Raw genomic sequence first — 21609 nt, 5'->3', positions numbered from 1 at the left:
GTATCGTATTGTAGCATAAACCAACATATCCCCGACCTGTCCGACGTGAAGATACTCCTTCAAAGCCCTTGTCCCCTGTCAAAGAGTTAAAAAACAATAAACAACCATATTCCTCACCTGTCCGGCAAGAAGATAATCGATTTGTCCCTTGATAAGTCTTGCTGTGCTTTATGTACATGGCACACTGAATGCTGGCATGATGCGAGTGCTCATCCTGTAGCCAGCAGAGACACTGAGCAGCGTGTGATAGCCTACAGTGAGGTGAACGGAGGTCATTGGGTATGAACTCCGCTCAACTTTCTCATGTCACCATGATGCAGAACTGAGCTATCAGGCGCATCTCAGTGTCCCTGCTGGCTGGCAGGATGAATACTCCCATCATGCCTACATTCAGTGTGCCAAGTACATAAAGCAGAGATAGACTCGGGACAAATGGATTATCTTCTCTTTGTACAGGTGGGGAATATGGTTATTTTTAACCATTTTACTTGGGACAAGGGCTTCGCAAGATTATCTTCTCATTGGAAAGGTGAGGAATACGGGGTTTTTTTTAACCAGTTTACAGGGGACATGGGCTTCTAAGGATTATCGTCACGCCAGACAGGATGGCGGTTTATATGTATTAAAGTATATTTACTATAAACACTATGCGTAAATGTCAGAGAATTACCGTGGAAAATCTCATGTCAAAATCGCATTGTGCTCTCAAGAAAAACACACGCCTCTTGCGTGACACTCGTCCGACTTTTCAGGAACAGCGTAGCGATTTTTTTTGAACACCAGGGTCTCTCTGGGCTCAGACAATCCTCCATAAGCTGATCCTCCTACTCTAGTCTCCAGGACTCCTCTCATGCTGCAGCAGTTTTCTGGAATGCACTACCCAGGATAATTCCATTAATTCACTAACACATTTCTTTAGACTATTTTTTTTTCATCCCAGGAAAGATCTTGACAAGCTTAGAACCGCAATAAAGTCTTTTTACTTTTAGTCTGTATTATTTATTCTCAGGATCTGCTGTTTTGTTACTTGCTCATTCCTGCACCGTTGTACGTTAACTCCCTGCACCACGGTTTCCGCTGTCGCACATCACCGCCGATTACATCATAGAAGTCGCACGCAGCAAAACAACTGCGGCATCTCCGGGCCGCACCATGTGAGTACAGGGGTCGCAGCCGTCACGCCCCCTCCTGGCTTTGCTTATGTTATGGGCAAACACTAAGCGTTCACCCCTCTTTCTCCAGCAGAGTGGTACAGTCTAGAATCGCAGTACCAGAGCTTTATCTAGAAGATACCATTAATGTGCAGAGGGGTGGTATTTACATTAGAAAGTACAGAACACGGGTATTATAGTTTATTTTTCAGCGTTCGGTTGAATATAAAATGTGACTATACATGTTGTCTGCGTTTTTTATGTAACAAAATGAAGAACCTATGAAGCATATTTTATCTACCCCATAATGAATGAATAGTGGTTCGACCTTACTATACAGTTGCTCAAACTGGAATGCACCATGTTTTTATGGAGGGGAGATGTGGTCAGTCGGAAATGACGATTAGTGTAGGAGGTCAGGTTGCCTCTGCTGTGGCTGCTTTGTCTTCTTCTGGTCTTTCAGTGTGCGCCTCATATCAGCCGTCAGTACAGAGGTCTCGGCCTGTGCTCCCGCCTCCCCCCGGGTCAGTGTCGTGGTACATTCCACAGCGCAGTGTCAGTTGTCCCCGCCCTCTCCTTCACCTCCGCTTGTTGTTCCCCGGGGTCCGGAGAGGACAGTCGGCGCTCGTCTCCCGGTGTCGTCCATGGCTCTGTGCGGGGATGCGGGAGCCTCGTCCCTCCCCAGCGAGCTGGTCGTGCACATCTTCTCGTTCCTGCCGGCGCCGGACCGGCTGCGGGCCTCGGCCGCCTGCTCGCATTGGCGGGACTGCCTGTTCTACCCGGCGCTGTGGCCAGAGCTGCGGCTGAGCCTGCAGGCGTCCTTGGCCGAGCGGCCGCGGCTCGAGTTCCTCATGCGGAAATGCGGCTGCTTCGTGCGGGAGCTGCGGGTGGAGTTCGCGGCCGAGAATTATCTGTCCGGATCGGCCGAGGCCGGCGGCGCCTCTCCCCCCTCCTGCTCCGCTCAGGACGCCGCGGACGGGGAGGCGCAGCCCTCGGGGAGGTGGATGGAGGTGCTGAGGACCTACCTGGAGCTGGTGCTGTGCGTGCTGGGCTGCGTGCGGGGCAACAGGTGAGCGGCGGCCCACAGTCTGTGTGGGCCCCCATTATCTTCTCAAAGTTTGTACTGCCCCTCTAATTCTGTATCTCTCCCCCAATCCAGGCCTTCCCTGCACACTATACGGTACATAGGCTGACCTCTAGTACTCCCATCACTGCAATACACCCCCATGGCCCGGGTGACCCCCTATACCTTTACAGGGAGACCCCAGGGTCTTGGCCCCCTCCCCATTGCACAGGTGACCCCAGGATCTCGACCCCCTCCCCTATTGCACAGGCGACCCCTATATCTTTACAGGGAAACCCCCAGGATCTCAGCCCCCTCCCCCATTGAACAGGTGACCTCTATATCTTTACAGGGAGACCCCCAGGATCTCTGCCCCATAACATAGGAGACCCCTATACCTTTATGGGGCGACCCCAGGATCTCAGCCCTGCCCACAGGTCACCCCCCCTGTACCTTTTCAGGGAGACCCAAGATCACAGCCCCCTCTTCCATCCCATAGGTAACCCCTATACCTGTGCAGGGAGACCCTAGAAATACGGTCCCTTAAACCATCCCCCGCTCCTCTTGGAGCCCTTGACTCTCCAGCTGCCGCTGGCTGTGTGGGTATGCTGGGAGTTGTAGTTCTAACACTGATTTGGTATGACCCTTCTATGTGCGTTCTGTAATCCGGCTACTGGTCTCCTTGATGACATATTACAGGGCTTTGCTGGAGAATGATAATCAAGTTTTTGGGTCTCCTACGTGGTCGGGTTTCTTCAGGGAGGTGTTGTGTGCGCACATTTCCATGATGGTGGGGGGCACGGAGATCTCTGCCCCATGTGATTGTACATATGGCGACATTGGCGCAGCCTATTGTGGAGTCCTGATGCCCGAGAGCAGGCCGCATTGTGCCTGGTTGCCATGAGATCAGGAACGTGATCCAGGAGCTTCTGCCTGGGCAGTCCTGGCCTTCACTGGCCGAGATAAGAGCAGAAACTTGAAATCACAGGAAGAGGCTAGCTGTAAGGTGACAGAAAGCGGCAGTCCTGCATGTACCCTCTGTAGTGCCCTGCCAGGACCTTCCAACCTTGTGATGTCCCCAAAGAGCTCACAGGGAGGAGCTGCCGTCATTGCTGCTTTGTGTCAGATCATAGAGAAAAGGGGCGCAGGTCCTGTGGGTGCGATGAAAGCTTGACAGGGTGCCCAGTCTATAAATGTGATCTCCCTTCTCTTGATAGGTGGTGGATCAGTGGATTAGGTTTGTTTGACCCCATAGATCACCAGAAATGGTGGATGTGTATACAGGGGACTTGGGATGGCGGCTGGTTGCATTTTCCCCCTCCTTACCAAGGATTTCACAATGGATTGATGGAAGCGTTCTTGAATGGATGCTCCATTCACAGTCTCCTGACCACAGGGACCTCCAGTAATTAGGAGACTTGTGTCCCTTCTGGCCATGAAATGGGCACATAAGCGCAGTCGGCCTGTCTGACAGTCGTGCCATGTAATGTGACGTTGCAGGGGGCATGCAGCACCACTCGCTTCATGCAGGACAGAGATTGTCCCCTTGTTATAGTGATCGGCGGGGTCAGTACCTGCACATGCATTAAGTTATTGTTTTTTTTGTGGACTGGAATACCCCTTAAAGACGCCATCCTCTGCTTAATGTCTCTTATTTTGTTTCTCCCGCTTTGCAGGAATCTCCAGAAGCTGAGCCTTTTTGGCGACATCAGTATTTTGCAGCAGAACGGGACCATAACGAGCACTTACCTAAATAAAGCGGATCCAGGCGGCAAAAAGATGCAGCAGTAAGTGGAACTGGTGAGGGGGTCACCAGTCCTGCTATCAGTCACTGCTTCCTAAGGGTCCTTTTTATGGGGGTCTCCAGCTGCTGGGGAAGGGTTGGGGGGTGGCATTCCTAATTTTGCAGCACCTATTCGCTAACTTGGGTCTCTGTTCACAGGATCCAGCAGCTGTTCGAGGAGATCCTGGCAAACAGCCGGCACCTGAAGTGGCTGTCCTGTGGTTTCATGCTCGAGATCGTGACGCCAACCTCTCTGGCATCCTTGTCAAATCCAGTGGCCAACACCATCGAGCACCTGAGCCTCCTGGACAACCACACGTCTGCCGACACCACCCTGGTGACGGCCATCGAGCTGGAGCGCTTCGTCAACCTGCGCTCGCTGGCTCTGGACTTCTGCGACTTCACGGCGGAAATGACACGGGTGTTGGCGAATAATAACCACGTGCCTTTGCATCGCCTCTCGCTCCTGGTCCACAGCACCTCGCTTAAGAGCAAAACTCTGGACAAAATGCCGGAGGACGAGGACTGGAGGGCACTGACGCGGAACAGCGGCAACCTCCGTGTGTACATGATGGCGTTTGATGTGAAAAGCGACGACATGTTGCGAATACTCAAGCCTGGCATCCCGCTGGAGAGGATTCACTTCGACAGCTACATCACTTGCGTGTCCGGGGCGGTGGTGGACCTAATCTCCCGGCAGTACGACACATTCCTCACCCACTTCATCCTCATGAATGACGTCAACGACACGTCCGGCTTCCCGGATCTCAGCGACAATAGGAACGAAGACCCACTGGTCCTTTTGGCTTGGAGGTGCATGAGGCTGTCTCTACTGGCGATCCACGGTAAGGGGGCTGATGTGGGTGACACTGCATGGAATCATGCCGTGTGGCACTTAAGGCGCGTCCGCCATGCTCCAGAGAACAGCACAAAACCATTGAGGACTTGTCCTGCCCTGCAGTACACAGGCAGCTCATTGATGTAAATGGACAGTGTAGCTCTTCTTTTCCTCATAGGGGAAACTGAACACTTACTGTCAGGATTGAAATTTTCTGCCCCCTAACTGCTCACAGGACAGGTGTCTGCTCTCAGACATTCAGCTCTCGGCTGTGATCAGACCGGTCTCTGATCTCTGCTTTATATGCTTCTATTTGAAATTGACAGCAGTGTTTGTAGACGTCATCAGACTGGACATATTTATTAGACAAAGGTTGCTTTACAATAAATGTAGGCATACTCTCCTTACAGAGAACCCTGCGGATTAAAGGGAACCTGTCACCTGAATTTGGCGGGACCAGTTTTGGGTCATATGGGCTGGGTTTTTGGGTGTTTGATTCACCCTTTCCTTACCCGCTGGCTGCATGCTGGCCGCAATATTGGATCGAAGTTCATTCTCTGTCCTCCGGAGTACACGCCTGCGCAAGGCAATTGCCTTGCCCAGGCGTGTACTCCGGAGGACAGAGAATGAACTTCAATATTGCGGCCAACATGCAGCCAGCGGGTAAGGAAAGGGTGAATCAAACACCCGAAAACCCCGCCCATATGACCCAAAACTGGTCCCGCCAAATTCAGGTGACAGGTTCCCTTTAAACACAGGTCACTGCGGAGTGCCATTACAGCGGCCAGGTGACCAGAAGGGCGCGTGATTGGATGTTTCTGATGACGTGCTCTTTTAGTTACATGACGTACTGTGACTTGTGGTTGGGTCCGACAGTTTATGGAGGCAATGGAGACTTCTAAAGTGACCAGTGCTGGAAGGCAAGTCTGCCTCCTTTTCTATTTCCTAGGCCTCTTTCACACTTCCGTCATTTCAGATCTGTCGATTTTTGAGAAAATTCCCTCTCCCTTTCCCTCTCCCTCGTACAGGCCAACTAGTAAAGAAATATTTGTATTTCTTTAAATTTTATTAGACACTGCTCAAAAAAATAAAGGGAACACTTAAACAGAATATAACTCCCAGTTTTGGTCACTTTTGAATGTTGGTTGTTCTTTCACACTTGTAGCATGAGACGGACTACAACCCACACAAGTGGCTCGGGTAGTGCAGCTCATCCAGGATGGCACATGAATACGAGCTGTGGCAAGAAGGTTTGCTGTGTCTGTCAGCGTAGTGTCCAGAGGCTGGAGGCGCTACCAGGAGACAGGCCAGTACACCAGGAGATGTGGAGGGAGCCGTAGGAGGGCAACAACCCAGCAGCAGAACCGCTACCTCAACCTTTGTGCATGGAGGAACAGGAGGAGCACTGCCAGAGCCCTGCAAAATGATCTCCAGCAGGCCACAAATGTGCATGTGTCTGCACAAACTGTTAGAAACCGACTCCATGAGGATGGTCTGAGTGCCGATGTCCACAGATGGGGGTTGCGCTCACAGCCAAACACCGTGCAGGACTCGTGGCATTGGCCACAGAACACCAGGATTGGCAAATTCGCCACTGGTGTCCTGTGCTCTTCACAGATGAAGGCAAGTTCACACTGAGCACTTGTGAGAGTCTGGAGACGCAGAGGAGAGCGATCTGCTGCCTGCAACATCCTTCAGCATGACCGGTTTGGCAGTGGGTCTGTAAGGCTACTTTCACACATCAGGTTTTTGCCATCAGGCACAATCCGGCGAATTTTGAAAAAAATGGATCTTTGGGGTTTTTTTCCGCCGGATCCGTTTTTTTCTCATAAAGTTGTATTAGCGACAGATGGCCTAATGTTTCATCTGTTTTTTGCCGGATCCGTCCAAAATTAGTTTTCCGGCAACGAAAAAACACAGTGACGGATGCTGCGATAAACGGATGAAACCTGAGGTGAAATGAGTGAATCCGGCTACTCTCTCACTGTCAAAAACGGATCCAGGAAAAAAAAAAAAATTTTTTTGCAAAATTCGCTGGATTGTTCCTGACGGCAAAAAAACTGATGTGTGAAAGTAGCCTAATGGTGTGGGGTGGCATTTCTTTGGAGGGCCGCACAGCCCTCCATGTGCTCGCCAGAGGTAGCCTGACTGCCATTAGCTACCAAGATCCTCAGACCCCTTGTGAGACCATATGCTGGTGCGGTTGGCCCTGGGTTCCTCCTAATGCAGGACAATGCCAGACCTCATGTGGCTGAAGTGTCAGCAGTTCCTGCAAGATGAAGGCATTGAAGCTATGGTCTGGCCCGCCCGTTCCCCAGACCTGAATCCGATTGAACACATCTGGGACATCCACCGTCACATTGCACCACAGACTGTTCAGGAGTTGGCGGATGCTTTAGTGCAGGTCTGGGAGGAGATCCCTCAGGAGACCATCCACCGCCTCATCAGGAGCATGCCCAGGTGTTGTAGGGAAGGTCATGCAGGCACGTGGAGACCACACACAACAGAACATCATTTCCTTGTCTTGAGGCATTTCCACTGAAATTGGGCCAGCCTTTAACTTCATTTTCCACTTTGATTTTGAGCATCATTCCAACTCCAGACCGCCGTGGGATATTAGTTGTGATTTACGTTGATAATTTTTAGGTTTTATTGTTCTCAACATATTCCACTATGTAATGCAGAGGTGTCAAACTGCATTCCTCGAGGGCCGCCAACAGGTCATGTTTTCAGGATTTCCTTGTATTGCACAGGTGATAATTTAATCACCTGCAAGAATGATTCCAGCACCTTGTGGAATGCTAAGGAAATCCTGAAAACATGACCTGTTGGCGGCCCTCGAGGAATGCAGTTTGACACCTCTGTAATGAATAAAGATTTACAACTGGAATATTTCATTCAGTGATATCTAGGATGTGGGATTTTAGTGTTCCCTTTATTTCTGTGAATGTTGTATATAGAGGTATATAGAGTGATATATAATGTAAATAAACACAAATATTTACATATTTATATTCTTAAATTCTACTGTCGGCTCTTTGACAGGCGTTTTTTTTTTTCTTTCCCCTTTAAGTGATTGGAGAAAACGAACGTTGACTAAAGGGTTAATCACAGCTGATCGCTGAGGGTCCTGCCACTTTGTAATCAGCTTATAGCCAAGAGACCTTTGTAGCATGTAGGGAATGTTGGGGCCGTCGACCACCTGCCCCCCCCCACTATAAATTGGATATCAGTTCCCCTCCCCGAGTATTTTAATAGTGGGAAAACCTTTGACTTGAACTCAAAATTTAGGGATGATATTACTGGATCCGGCCTCTGATGGCCAGGCCGATCTCAGAGGTTGCAGGAAGACTTGTTCTGGATGACGCCTGCAGGTTTTAAGGATCCTCTGCTGATCACTGCTCCCTGTATGCGCAGCAGCCACTGATGCAATAGGACTACACATGTTCCTTACAGTTGTCGTATTGTTGTATATTTAAAAAAAAAAAAAACGCACTGCGATTTCCGCATCGCACATCTTGCCACTCACATCATGTTCTATGGGAATTATATGGCATGGAATTGGACTTCAATTCCTTTAAAGGTTTTTGCTATGTGATGTAGCGGAGTCCAGCGATGTATAAGTGGGCTGCTTGCTTCAGTTTTAGTGCAATCTGTGTTTTATCAGCCGGAGATTCTATGGAGGTCAGCATTCAGAGATCTGCAGCACGGAAAACAAAGATTTATCTATACTGCAGCAAGCAGCGCAGTAAGTGACACATCGCTGCACATCTGTATGTCACCCAACTTTCCACACTGACCCTATTTCTGCTCCTTGCATCCACTTGGTATGTTTTTCGACTAACCCCTGCTATACCCCCAATGTTATTTACGACCTCTTTGTTTACTCTGCCTTGATCATCCTGTGTTTGGCTCACTCATAATTATCTGACCAAGATGAGCACAGACCACTCTTCTGCTCCACACCTGAATGCGTTTACTAGCAAATACATTGCCAACCATACGTCTTGCTTCAGTCTGCCCAGTGCATCATGAATTAATCCTGAAGGTAACTGGATACTTGGTCGCTGTAAACAATGTTTCTGTTTGTTTTCACTTTCTGCCCATCCCCCTTATAATCCCTACACCTAATAATGAATCGGTCATCTCTCCCTCCATCCTCCCCATCCATCTCGCCTCCTCCTCAGAACTGTTCCTCAACATACAATCCTGTATCTCCAAACACAGACAGAGCCCCCACCTGTTATCACGGTCTCGGCTCCTCCTCACTGCCAGCGATATCTCTCCAAATCTTGGTCCTCCCCACCACATCCCCAGTAGTTTCTACCGCCCATCCACGATCTATCACAAATTTCTGTAATCTCTCTAACCTTATACCCACTCACCCAGTCCCACTAACAGGAGCTCTATGGAACGCTTGCTCTGTCTGCAACAAACTTTCCTACATCCGTGATCTTTTTATTACTAACAAACTTTCCTTTCTCGCTATCACTGAAACCTGGCTCACCCCTCTGACACAGCCTATCCTGCTGCACTTTCGTATGGTGGATTCCACCTTTCCCACACACCCCCGCCCAAGCAGCAAGCCTGGCGGAGGAAACAAAAACATTTCCTAATTCAATATCTCCCTTAAACCACGTGGTAGGGGTGCTGTAGTGGCACAGGACACTCTCAAATAGCCATTTAATACTAACTAAGCATGACGGAGAAGTTGGGTTTTCTCCTGTCAGATAACTGCTCCTTCACCAAAATCCCACTGCCACCCTCAGTTACCCTCCCTTCCTTTGAGATGCACACTGTGCGCATCTAGTTCCACACCAACTTCCAACTGGCTGTCATTTCCAGGGTTGCTGAGCGTAGATGGAGAAGATCCCACTCCATCGAGCACTTCATCGTATTCAAACAGTTCCTCGTTACTTTCAAGGCCACACTCGCAGCAAAACAAACATCATATCCTCTCTGTCTCACAACCCTAAACAGCTATTCAACAACTTCAATTCTCTCCTCGGTCCCCCAGCACCTCTCCGCTCATCTCAGCTGAAGACTTTGCCTCATTCTTCAAGCAGTAGACCGATAACATCAGAGAAATCTTTGGCCTGCAACCCTCAGGGCACCCTCCCCCCCCCTAACTACTCAGCCCTCCTCCAAAACCAACTTCTCCACCATCAAAGATCAACTTTCTGCCCTACTGTCAGGATCACATCTCACCACCTGTGCACTTGACCCAATCCCATCTCATCCCAAACATCACCAGTCTTCATACCAACCCTAACCCATCTCTTCAACCTGTCACTAACAACTGGTGTTTTCCCCTCATGCTTTAAAAATGTCTCAATAACACCCATCCTCAAAAAGCCCTCTTGACCCATCCTCTGTATCTAGCTATTGCCCCATATCACTTCTCCCCTATTCCTCAAAACTACTGGAACACGTCCATCTTCAACTGCCCTCCCACCGCTCTTCCTGCTCCCTCTTCGAACGCTTACAATCTGGTTTCCGACCACTTCACTGAAGCTGCTCTGACTAAAGTCACCAATCTAACCACCAAAGCCAAGCTACACTACTGTCCTCCTCTTTTGGACCGGTCCTCTACCTTCTACACTACTTTCCTCCTCCTGGACCTGACCTCTGCCTTCTACACTACTGTCCTCTTCTGGACCTGTCTTCTACCTTTGACACAATAGACCACTCCCTATTACTATAGACCCTCTCATCTCTTTGTATCACAGACTTGGCCCTATCTTGGATCTCGTCATACCTAACAGACAAGGACATTCAGCGTCAACTCACCCACCACCTCCTCACCTCGCCCCATGTCAGAGTCCTAGGGCCCCTGCTCTTCTCCATCGACACCTTTTGAATGGGACAGCTCATGGAGTCTCACAGCTTTCAGTATCATTTCCATGCTGATGATACACAGATCTACCTCTCTGGACCCTATATCACCTCCCTACTAACCAGAATCTCACAATGTATGTCCACTATTTCATTCTTCGCTAGATTTCTAAAACTTAATATGGACAAATCAGAATTTGTCATCTTTCTACCATCTCACTTGACCTATCCATTAAAGTAAATGGCTGCCCACTCTCCCCTGTCCCACAAACTCGCTGCCTTGGGGTAATCCTTGACTCTGATCTCTCCTTCAAACCACATATCCAAGCCCTATTCACTTCCTGCTGACTTAAACGCAAAAATATTTCCCTGACCTGTACATTCCTCAACCAAGAAAAAACCCTAGTCTATACCCTCATTATCTCCAGCCTTGACTATAGCAACCTCCCGCTCTGTGGCCTCCCCTCGAACACTGTTGCACCCATCCAATATATTCTGAACTCTGCTGCCCGACTAGTCCACCTGTCCCCCTGCTATTCGCCAGCCTCTCCCTTCTGTCAATCCGTTCACTGGCTCCCCATTACCCAGAGACTCCTATCAAAAACCCTAACCATGGCATACAAAGCCATCCATAACCTGTCTCCTCCATACATCTGTGACCTAGTCTCCTGGTACTTGCCTGCACGCAACCTCCGATCCTCACAAGATCTCCTTCTCTACTCCCCTCTTATCTCCTCTTCCCACAATCCCATAAAAAATTCCTCCCGTGTATTCCCCCCCCCTACTCTGGAGAGTTTTACCACAACCTATCAGACTCTCCCTTGCCATGGAAACCTAAAGCAGTGTTCCCCAACTCCGGTCCTCAAGAGCCACCAACAGGTCATGTTTTCAGGATTTCCTTAGTATGGCCCATGTGATAATTACATTACCTGGAAAGGCAAGAATTCCATCACCTGTGCAATGCTAAGGAAATTCTGAATTCATGACCTTTTCTTGGCTCTTGAGGACCGGAGTTGAGGAGCACTGTTCTAAAGGAATCTGAAGACGTACCTCTTCCGACAAGCCTACAACCTGCAGCAACAACCGATCCACGAAACCACTGCATGACCAGGTCTACCCTCACCTACTGTATCCTCACCCAACCTTTGTAGATTGTGAGCCCTGGCGGGCAGGGTCATCTCTCCTTTTGTACCAGTCGTGACTTGTATTGCTTAAGATTGTTGTACTTGTTTTTTATTTTGTATACCCCCCTCCTCACATGGAATAACTGGCGCTATAATGATAATTCCCCCAGTAACTGCATTTTCATCTCCTGTAGGTTACACCGTTTGGGCCCACAACCTGATCGCCATCGCCCGTCTACGAGGACCAGACCTGAAAGTCCTGGAAGTGACGGAGGAAAGCATAGACTTTGACCAAAGCGAGCTGGCTGACCAGGACGTGGACCCGGTGCACAACCTGATAGAGCAGGTGTCCATCGGCCTGGCCCGGCCCTGGCGCGCCGTCATGGACATCGAGCTTCTCAGCGTCTTCACCGAGCCGGCCCGACACTTTTACCGCGAGATGCAAAACTTCAGCGAAGGCATTTAATTATGATTATTTTTCTTTTTTTTCTTTTTTAATTCTTCCCCTTTCCCCCCCCCCCCCCATCCTCGTGGTTACAATATGCAATTAGGGTCTTATCATGTTTCCTCGGTGGAGTGAGTTAACCCTTTGTGCCGTGTTTAATCAGTATTAGCGCTATATATAAAAAATAAGAATTGATGCGTGTACGGACTGATGGGACTGAGGAACGTCAGCTCTTGGTTCAGAAGCTGAAAGTGACACCGGTTTTTGGGTCTTTCTTTACACGGTTAGAAGCGATTCTCTCTGACTCTGGAGCTCGGCAGGTCATGGGCGGACAGTAGAGAATTTGCTGCATTGGAAACTATCAAGAGCAATTACAGCAGAAACTTCTCGTGCAGAACTGAACTGTTTTGAGTCTTTGTTGTTTTTTTCCTTTCTTCGTAGATTAACTTTGCCATTGAGTCCTGTGTATGGATAACTGGCCAAAAGTGCATTTACCCCCTGGAGGTCTAAAAGACCCCTGATCAATAAGGTCATCAATTATAGCAGGACCTGATGGAAAATATCGGAAACTTGTTTGATTTCAGGGGAGGCAAATGGACTTTCAGGCCTTGGTCACATGATGCATTTCCAATGTGTTTGTTTTTTCTTGCGAACGTGCAAAACAAAAGCATCATGTGAACACGGCCTTAGGGGTTTGTTTTTGTGTATGATATACTATGTTATGTACTTTTTTTTGTTGTTGTTTTGCTTTGTGTTTCCATATATTTCTGTGCCAGCGATTCTGTAAACAGTGTGCGCTAATCGTTTTGTAACTGACTTGGAGCTTCAGAAGGGGGGATCCCGATGCGCCTGGAGGGTCGGTGGTTACTCTGCGCGTTGATAGGTCATGTCATTATTTTTCTTTTTTTTTTTTCTTTTTTGCGGGGGGTCATGCTTTAGATATATATATTTTTTTCCTTCCTTTTGGGGCCTCTGGGTGCAGTCAGACTCCAAAACTCGAAAGGACTCAAGCCGGGGAGCGATCACTTGTGCGCTGGCCCAAGTTTTCCTTTTTTTTTCTTTTTGTCTCCCCTTATATATAATCGTCTTTTTATGTCCACAGTTAGACGCTCGCAAGCTTTTAGTCGTGAGATACCTGACGACGGTCACTAGATTTTCTCTGTCAGCGCCTGTTTCAGCTGCCAAAGAATAGATTAAAATAAACTTTTAAGAAGTGCCCACATGCTGGCAGGAAAGGGAGGGGTTGGGCTGTGCCACCGTCATGGGTGGCCGCCGGCCGTGACACTGCTAGATTGTAATATAAAAAACACAAAGGTCGGGTTTCGACCTGCGGTACGCAGCTGTGCTGTGGTTCAGTGTGAACAACGCCTAAGAATTCTTAAAGAAACAAACAACCTGTTTTCACTGTGACTAGCGAATGTAAAAAAAAAAAAAAAACGAGAAGAGATATCGCTGGTGTGAGCCGCTATCACGCATTACTACCAAGAGAAAACATTCCATAACGTTTGTTTTAATATCTCGTTCTATCCGAGAGGCTTTTACAAGCCGCCTTTATCTCGTTTCAGGGCAACCGCGGTACGGACGTGGTCTCTGTGAGACTTCCATCTGACCCCAGTTTTAAGTGGTACGAATGTTGTGCATTTAACGATATTATATATATTTATGGACGGTCTGCAATAATGAACCAATAGCCGACGAAGTGTGTGCGCGATAGGGGGGGGGTGTCCAGCAGAGCTTGACCGCACCCGGGCCGCGACTTCGAAAAAAAAATCCCGACCATCTACGTTTAACAGATGTCCGGATGCGAATTCTATTTATGGAGATATATTAAGAAAAAGAAAAAAAAAAGTTTCTATGTGTTTTACAAAGTAAAAAAATGGTTTTACCATCTTATATTTAAGGACGCTGCTCTCGGACAGCTGTGCGCTGCGTTTTTTCCAGCACACGCCGTGCGGATTATTTTATATGATGTACATCAGTGTAGAGGAGCCACGGGCGTGCTGTGCGGGGGAGGGGGGACATACTGGCCAGATGTGGTGGCAACGATGGCGGCGTTTTATCAACGAGGTCAGAATCAAACGTGGGAGAAAAACTCCTGACAGGGGAATGACACAAATGAGGAAACAGCCGAATGTTAGCGATGACTGATGATGTTTGGTTTATGTTCAATGTATATTCTTTTAATCGATGAATAAAGCATTAAAATACTGCAGCCGCTTCCGCTGGTCACTCTACCGCTCCCACGATGTCACCACATTATCGTGTGGGGCTTGTTAGTTCTCTGGGGGTGAGTGGGGGAGAGGAAAGTCGGGCAGCTTCTATTTCATTTAGACCGGCGTCACACTACAGCGTAATACAGATGAGTGTTAAGCGAGAAAAAAATCGCATAGCACTCGGACCAATGTTAATCTATGGGGCAGCTCCCATCATCCGTTTTTTTTTCTTGTCCGTATTACACTTGCGAGTGAAATCGTAGCATGCTGCGATTGTCTGCGTATCTCAGCTGAAAAACGCCAATGCAAGTCTATGGGTGCGAGAAAAAATCACAGCACACGGACCATCAGTGTGACTTGCGAGAGATTCTCAGGCTTTGGGCAGGTGACAGGAAAAGCTCAGCCATTATTTGCTCATTTTGCAAGTGTGTGAGAAAATCTCTCCATACGGATCACCATACGGAGAACATTTGTGCGATTCTCAGCAGGCAAAATCGGACAGATTTTTTTATACATTGTGTGTGACCCCGGCCTTACTTTGTATATTTAAGTTAAAATTTTATCTGCTTGCCCTCTTCGCCTCTGCTTTCCCTCATACCCACCTCCCCTCTGGCCTCTGTTCCCCACATGCCCACCTGTGGCCTCTGCTCTCCGGCCCGCCTGCGGCCTCTGCTCCGCTCCCCTGCCTGGCCTTTGCCTTTCTGAAAAACTCCCCATGACTCGCCTCCCCCTCCCTGCCCCCCTCTGGTCTCTGCATTGGCCCCCTTCAGTCCAACCTGTGATATGATGAGGGCAGGCACATTCAGCTTAGAGCAGACATCGACAGACTGTTAGCACCTCTGTGGGTCTTTTGAAGAAGAATAAAATTGCAAGGGAATGGTTTGAAGCAAAATAAAATGTCAACATTACCAGGGATTCCCAGCCAATTTCCCATGCTGGTACTTGCCTAACCTCAAGCTGCTTAGCAGTTGCTATCTGATAAGAAAATGCACATTTAGCTTAGTGGCCATTGACAGATTATCAGCACCTCTGCGGGTCTTTTCAAGAGGAATAAAATAGTAAGGGAGAGCTTTGAAAAAAAACAAAATAAAATGTCAATGGGATCTTTGATTCTCTGCCTATCTCCCATGCTGGTACTTGCACAGCCTCAAGTTGCTTAGCGGCTGTGACCTGACAAGGGCAGGCACATTCAATTTGGGGTGGCCATTGACAGACTGTTAGCAACTCTGTGGGTCCTTTGAGGAGGAATAAAATCGTAAGGGAAAGCTTTGAAAAAAAACAACAAAATTTTACCCTTTGCCACGACGGCACCCCACATGAGAGAGAGGGATCCGCCCATAGGAACAGGAAACCTACAGAATAAAAGGAGGCGGTCCCCTCTCCTCCTCAGTTTAGGTTTCCTGTTCCTATAGGAATCCGAAGTCACCTGCAGTTGAAGAGGATTCCTGGGCCATGCACCCGCCTGTGTCGGTTATGAGGGAACGGCAGGGGCTGCGGTTCCAGAAGCAGCGGCGGGGGAGCCCCTGCTTGCAGCCTCCCCCCTCGTCTGGTCAGCCATCCATGTTCCGGGTCCGGTCACCGCTGGTCCACCCGGCTCCATGAGGACGCGCACGCTGCAGCGGCCGGCTTAATATCTCCGGCTGCAGCATGGTGAGAGAGCGGCGCGTCTAACCCGGAAGTTGCCGGAGCACTTCCGGGTTAGGTCCGGGGAGGCAGGAGATTCGGCGCCAGATTCAAAAGCGGCTCTGACATCGGGCCGGTGTGTGTGAGTATGGCTTCACCTGCCTGCAGCAGAGCAGCGTTCTCCCAGTAAAGAGAGAAGCGCTAGGAGCAGCACTAAGAGTGGTGGTCGGCCTCCAGAGAAGCGATCTACCACCAAACAGAAGGATCACTTTCCAAAAAAATCCGCCTCCAGAACCGGTACCTGTCAGCTTCACTGGGGGAGTTTTTTTTTTTTTTTAAAAAAAAGCCTCTTCCGATATGCTGATATGTTCCTCCTGTGTCCCCTTCCTCTAGACTAAGAAAAGGACACACAAATCCAAGCACAAGGAATGTGCCTTATGTACGCAGCCCCTTCCGGATTCTTATACTAAAAGGTTGTGCTCAGAATGTATCATGCTAACCTTACGGCAAGAGAATATAATGACTCCATCTGATGTTAGAGCCATAATCCGGGAAGAAATGCAGGGTTTGGCGCATACAAGTAGCACCAGTACCCGCCAACCAAGCAGGTCCCGATCTCCAGCAAGCTCAGAATCAAAGGATGTACATAGATCCTCGGACGAATCTAGATCCCAGCAGAGTTCATCCGAGAATGAAGGGGGGCTTTGTCTACCTAACAGCAGTATAGACAACTTAGTAAAATCTGTCAGAAGCACAATGGGGTGCCCAGATGAAAAAGGGAAAAAATCGGCTCAAGACATCATGTTTGCGGGGTTAGGACAGAAAAAACGTAGATCCTTCCCCGTCATACCCACTATTAAAGACCTAATTAAAAAAGAATGGGATAAGCAGAATACAAGGGGTTTCCTACCATCATCCTCTAAGAGACGCTATCCCTTCAGCGATGAGGAACTAAATTCCTGGTCAAAGGTTGATGCCGCAGTTGCTTCCACTTCTAAACAATCTGTCTTACCAGTTGAGGATTCGGGGGTCCTAACAGACCCGTTAGACCGTAAAGCAGAAGCCTTACTACAAAGATCGTGGGAAGCTAACACAGGGGCGTTCAGGCCAGCTATATCTAGTACCTGCACCGCAAAGTCACTTCTAGTGTGGATGGAACAGCTGGAGGAACAAATTAGAGGTAGAACTTCGAGAGAATTAATCTTGCCGAAAATCCCTCTAATCAAAGAAACGATAGCATTCCTGGCAGATGCCTCTGTGGATTCGCTACGCCTAGCAGCCAGATCAGCTGGCCTAGTGAACACAGCCCGGCGAGCATTCTGGTTAAAAAACTGGAAAGGGGACGCACAAGCAAAATCAAAACTTTGTGCGATCCCTTGCCAGGGTGAGTTCCTTTTTGGGAAAACATTGGATGATCTCCTAAATAAAGCGGGAGAGGGAAAGAAAGGCTTCCCTAATCAATCTCTTCCATCTTACAGGAGAGCCTTCAGAAGACGCCCCTTTACCAGAAACAAACCGTTTGAGACTCAAAGGGAGCGCTGGGAGACAAAGGATCCAAAACAAAAAGGTGCTCTGTTTAGCGGATCCTATAATACGAAGCGTAACAAATACCGCTGACCATGAAGTGGGCGGCAGATTAAAATTTTTCTTTCCTAAATGGAAACAACATCTAGCCAATGGATCCTGGACATTATACAATACGGTTTAAGATTGGAGTTTGATCGAATGCCTTGGGATTCTTTTGTAGTAACATCACCAAAAGGACGGGAACAACAAAGGGCTCTGGAATCAGAGATCCTATCTCTTCTATCTAAAAGAGTCTTGATAGAGGTTCCCCAGGATCAAGAAGGGAAGGGGTTCTATTCCCCTTTATTTTTGATCAATAAACCAGATGGTTCATTCAGAACCATCATAAATCTCAAAAAATGAAATTCTTTTTTGCGTAATCATACTTTTAAAATGGAATCCATTAGTTCTACCATCAAACGTTTGTTCCCTAGATGTGTCATGGTGGGGATAGACCTAAAAGATGCCTACTATCATCTTCCCATACATGCTGAACCCCAGCGGTACCTAAGGGTAGCAGTCATCCTGGCATGACAGGTTCGTCACTTTCAATACGTTCAATGCCCTTTGGGCTTTCGATGGCTCCCCGCATCTTCACAAAAGTGATATTAGAAGTGATGGCTCATCTACGCCAACGGGACACTTTAATAATACCCTACCTAGATGATTTTCTAGTAGTAGGAAATTCTATACCTCAATGTAAGATTCGATTATCTAATACGATCTCGTCCCCTACAGGAGTTAGGTTGGATCGTCAACTTCGAAAAGTCCAGGCTGAATCCAGAAACCGTTCAAATATTTCTAGGAATCCAGCTAGACTCCGTAAGTCAGAAATGCTTCCTCCCACAGTCAAAAAGATAGACTATACAATCAAAAGTGTCAGAGGCAATGGAAAACCCACACATGACACTAAGGAGAGCTATGTCCTTACTGGGATCATTATCCTCATGTATTCCATGTGGGCCCAATTTCATACCCGTCCATTACAGTATGAAGTATTATCGGTTCAGGGAGAAGGACATCTGGAAAGTAAACTAACACTTTCCAGGGATGTCATAGAATCCCTATCATGGTGGCTAGATATGGAGCACCTTTCAAAGGGTGTACCATGGATAATAGACCCTTCTAACATAATTACCACCGACACCAGCTCTATTGGGTGGGGTGCCCATATGGAGGATAATCTGGCCCAAGATATCTGGGATCAGACAGAGTTAACATGTTCTTCCAATTGGAAAGAATTAAGAGCGGTAGAATATGCCTTAAATAATTTTCTTCCACAGATTCGAGGAGCTCATGTAAGGGTTTTCTCGGACAATTCCACCACAGTGGCATATGTGAACCGTCAAGGTGGTACACGGTCAGGAAGTCTGATGACCATAGCAGCAGACATTTTCCAGCTAGCAGAGACTCATCTCGCAGCCCTACACATCAGAGGTGTCGAAAACATCAAAGCAGACTACTTCAGCCGAAACATGTTACGCCAAGGGGAATGGACCTTAAACAGAACCATATTCAGAATGATAACGAGAACATAGGGTATACCATAAATAGATCTGTTTGCCACAAGAGACAACAGACAACAGACAAGTAAAAAGGTTCGCTTCCCTGAACTTCATGGATCATCCAGATATGTTGGACTCTCTTCACTACCCTTGGAAGTTCAAACTGGCATATGCCTTTCCTCCGATGTTTCTTATTCCACTAGTGATTAGAAAAATCAGTAGGGAACGAGCAAGAGTAATCCTCGCACCCTTTTGGCCAAGGAGACCATGGTTTTCTTGTCTCCAGACCATGTGTCTATGCGACCCGTGTATTCTTCCATCAAACAAGGAGCTGCTGTTCCAGGGCCCCTTTTTCCAGCCGCAAGTGAAAGGTCTTCACTTGACGGCGTGGAATTTGAGAGGCAACTATTAAGTTCAAGGGGGTTTTCAGTGGAACCAGTAAACATCCTTTTACTAAGTAGAAAAAGATCTACCACCCTAATATATAGTAGGTTATGGAATAAATTCTTAAACTTTTATACAGTACCGTTCACTAGGCAAGTTCCGGTGACACCTATTGTAGAGTTCTTGCATAAGGGCCGAGAATTAGGGTTATCGGTAAACACCTTAAGAGTTCAGGTCTCAGCATTGGGAGCCCTATATGGATGCAATATAGCAGCTAATAGGTGGATCTCCAGATTTATAAAGTCTTGTGAACGTAGTAACCCGGTCCATAGTCCCCGTCTACCTCCGTGGGATTTAAATCTAGTACTGGAGGCCTTAACCGGCTCCCCATTTCAGCCACTAGATTCCATACCTTTAAATGTCCTAACATATAAAGTAGCCCTATTGGTAGCTCTAACCTAAGCCAGAAGGGTTAGCTACATCCAGGCCCTATCATTAAACCCACCTTTCTTACTAATATTTCAAGATCGGGTAGTCCTAAAACCAGACCCCTCATACCTCCCTAAGGTGGCATCCACCTACCACAGATCACAGGAAATTTTTCTCCCTTCCTTTTTTGATTCCCCTGTAACTCCAGAACAACATAAGTTCCACACCTTAGATGTCAGAAGAGCCATCCTGACCTATATAAAAAGGTCTCAGACAGGGAGGCAGAGTAGGGCTCTGTTTGTCTCCTTTCAGGGCCACAAGAAAGGACATGGGGTCACAAAAGCTACCATATCTCGGTGGATCAGAGAAGCTATCTGCTTGGCCTATACATCAAAAGGCGAGATTCCTCCAGTGGGTATAAAAGCACATTCAACACGAGCCATGGCTTCCTCCTGGGCGGAACAAGCAGATGTACCAATCCATTTAATATGTAATATGTAACCTGGTCAACACCTTCTACTTTTTACAACCATTATAGACTTGATCTATCTACATCTTCTGACCTGACCTTTGGTAGAGCTGTCCTTAGTACAGTAATCCCACCCAGATAATGGCTCTCTGAAAATCTCATGTGGGGTGCTGTCGTGGCGAAGGGTAAAAAGCCGGATTACTTACTGGTAATGCTCTTTTAATGAGTCCAAGACAGTACCCATTTACTACCCTCCCTAATTATGCACAAATTCCTTTTAAGCTCACAAATAATGGTTGTATTTGTAATTGCTGATTATGAGTTAATACTAAAACTTTGCGGTTCCCTTTATACTCTGAAAACTAAACTGAGGAGGAGAGGGGACCACCTCCTTTTATTCTGTAGGTTTCCTGTTCCTATGGGCGGATCTCTCTCTCTCTCATGTGGGGTGCTGTCGTGGACTCATTAAAAGAGCATTACCGGTATGTAATCCGGCTTTTCAGCGGGACCATGGATTCCCAGCCAGTCTCCCACGCTTGCTCATACCCAAGCTGCATAGCGGCTGCGATCTGACAAGGGCAGGAACTTTCATCTTAGAGTGGCCATTGACAGACTGTTAGCACCTCTGCGGGTCTTTTCAAGAGGAATAAAATCGTAAGAGAAAGCTTTGAAAAAAAACAAACCAGGGATTGAAGCTTGAGGAGGACAATTTGCATATTCTAGGTGCCTTCTGGGAAAAGCGAAGTCTCCCTCAGCAAGATCGTTGGGTACAGCCAGGACAAGCTGCTTGGAATCATCCCCAAAGCAGGGATAGAAGCTTGAGAAGGACAATTTGCATATTCCAGATGTCTTCTGGGAAAAACAAAGAATCTCCCTCAGCAAGAAGTTTGTTGGGTACAATCAGGACCAGCTGCTTGGAAAGCATCCCCAAACCGTGCACTTTACGGCTCACAAATTTTTGACTCTAGGACTTTATTGCAAGAAAGCTTGGCTGATTAAGTAGATTACACAAGAAGGTTACACACAGTAGATAACACAAGAATGAAGACACATAGCAAGTCAGCAGGATCTAGGAGCAACATGGCAGATGTGACAACTTACATGATGAGCTGGAACATGTGCTACATGCTCACAGATCGACCAGAAGAAGAATCCAACTTCACCTGCCAAAAGTTTAGACT

At 47.8% G+C, this 21609-nt stretch overlaps 1 protein-coding gene and 1 long non-coding RNA gene across 2 annotated transcripts in view; one reads left to right on the top strand and one right to left on the bottom strand.

The window, feature by feature from the left end:
• LOC143781907 (uncharacterized) overlaps positions 1-1870 on the bottom strand; it is a 35150-nt gene extending 33280 nt beyond the window's left edge. Inside the window, exon 1 of the long non-coding RNA XR_013216835.1 lies at positions 1734-1870. This is a non-coding gene — a long non-coding RNA (uncharacterized LOC143781907). The remainder of the gene's footprint in view (positions 1-1733) is intronic.
• On the top strand, positions 1532-14449 carry FBXO33 (F-box protein 33). Its single transcript, XM_077268821.1, has 4 exons — positions 1532-2220; positions 3891-4001; positions 4157-4842; positions 11989-14449. The coding sequence occupies exons 1-4, from the start codon at positions 1796-1798 to the stop codon at positions 12258-12260; spliced, it is 1494 nt and encodes a 497-aa protein (XP_077124936.1). The 5' UTR covers positions 1532-1795; the 3' UTR covers positions 12261-14449.
• The last annotated feature ends 7160 nt before the right edge of the window (positions 14450-21609 follow it).

The sequence above is a fragment of the Ranitomeya variabilis genome, chromosome 1 (assembly GCF_051348905.1).
Source record: "Ranitomeya variabilis isolate aRanVar5 chromosome 1, aRanVar5.hap1, whole genome shotgun sequence".
In the NCBI taxonomy this organism is placed as follows: Eukaryota; Metazoa; Chordata; class Amphibia; order Anura; family Dendrobatidae; genus Ranitomeya; species Ranitomeya variabilis.
The sequence above is the reverse complement of the archived record's forward strand: the minus strand, read 5'-3'. Positions and strand labels throughout refer to the sequence as shown.

Bases quoted from the DNA above. Each gene is read 5' to 3' on its own strand.
- FBXO33 (XM_077268821.1), top strand. From the start codon at position 1,796: ATGGCTCTGTGCGGGGATGCGGGAGCCTCGTCCCTCCCCAGCGAGCTG. The intron at 2,221-3,890 runs GTGAGCGGCGGC...CCCGCTTTGCAG, and splicing joins GGCTGCGTGCGGGGCAACAG to GAATCTCCAGAAGCTGAGCC. The intron at 4,843-11,988 runs GTAAGGGGGCTG...CATCTCCTGTAG, and splicing joins GTCTCTACTGGCGATCCACG to GTTACACCGTTTGGGCCCAC.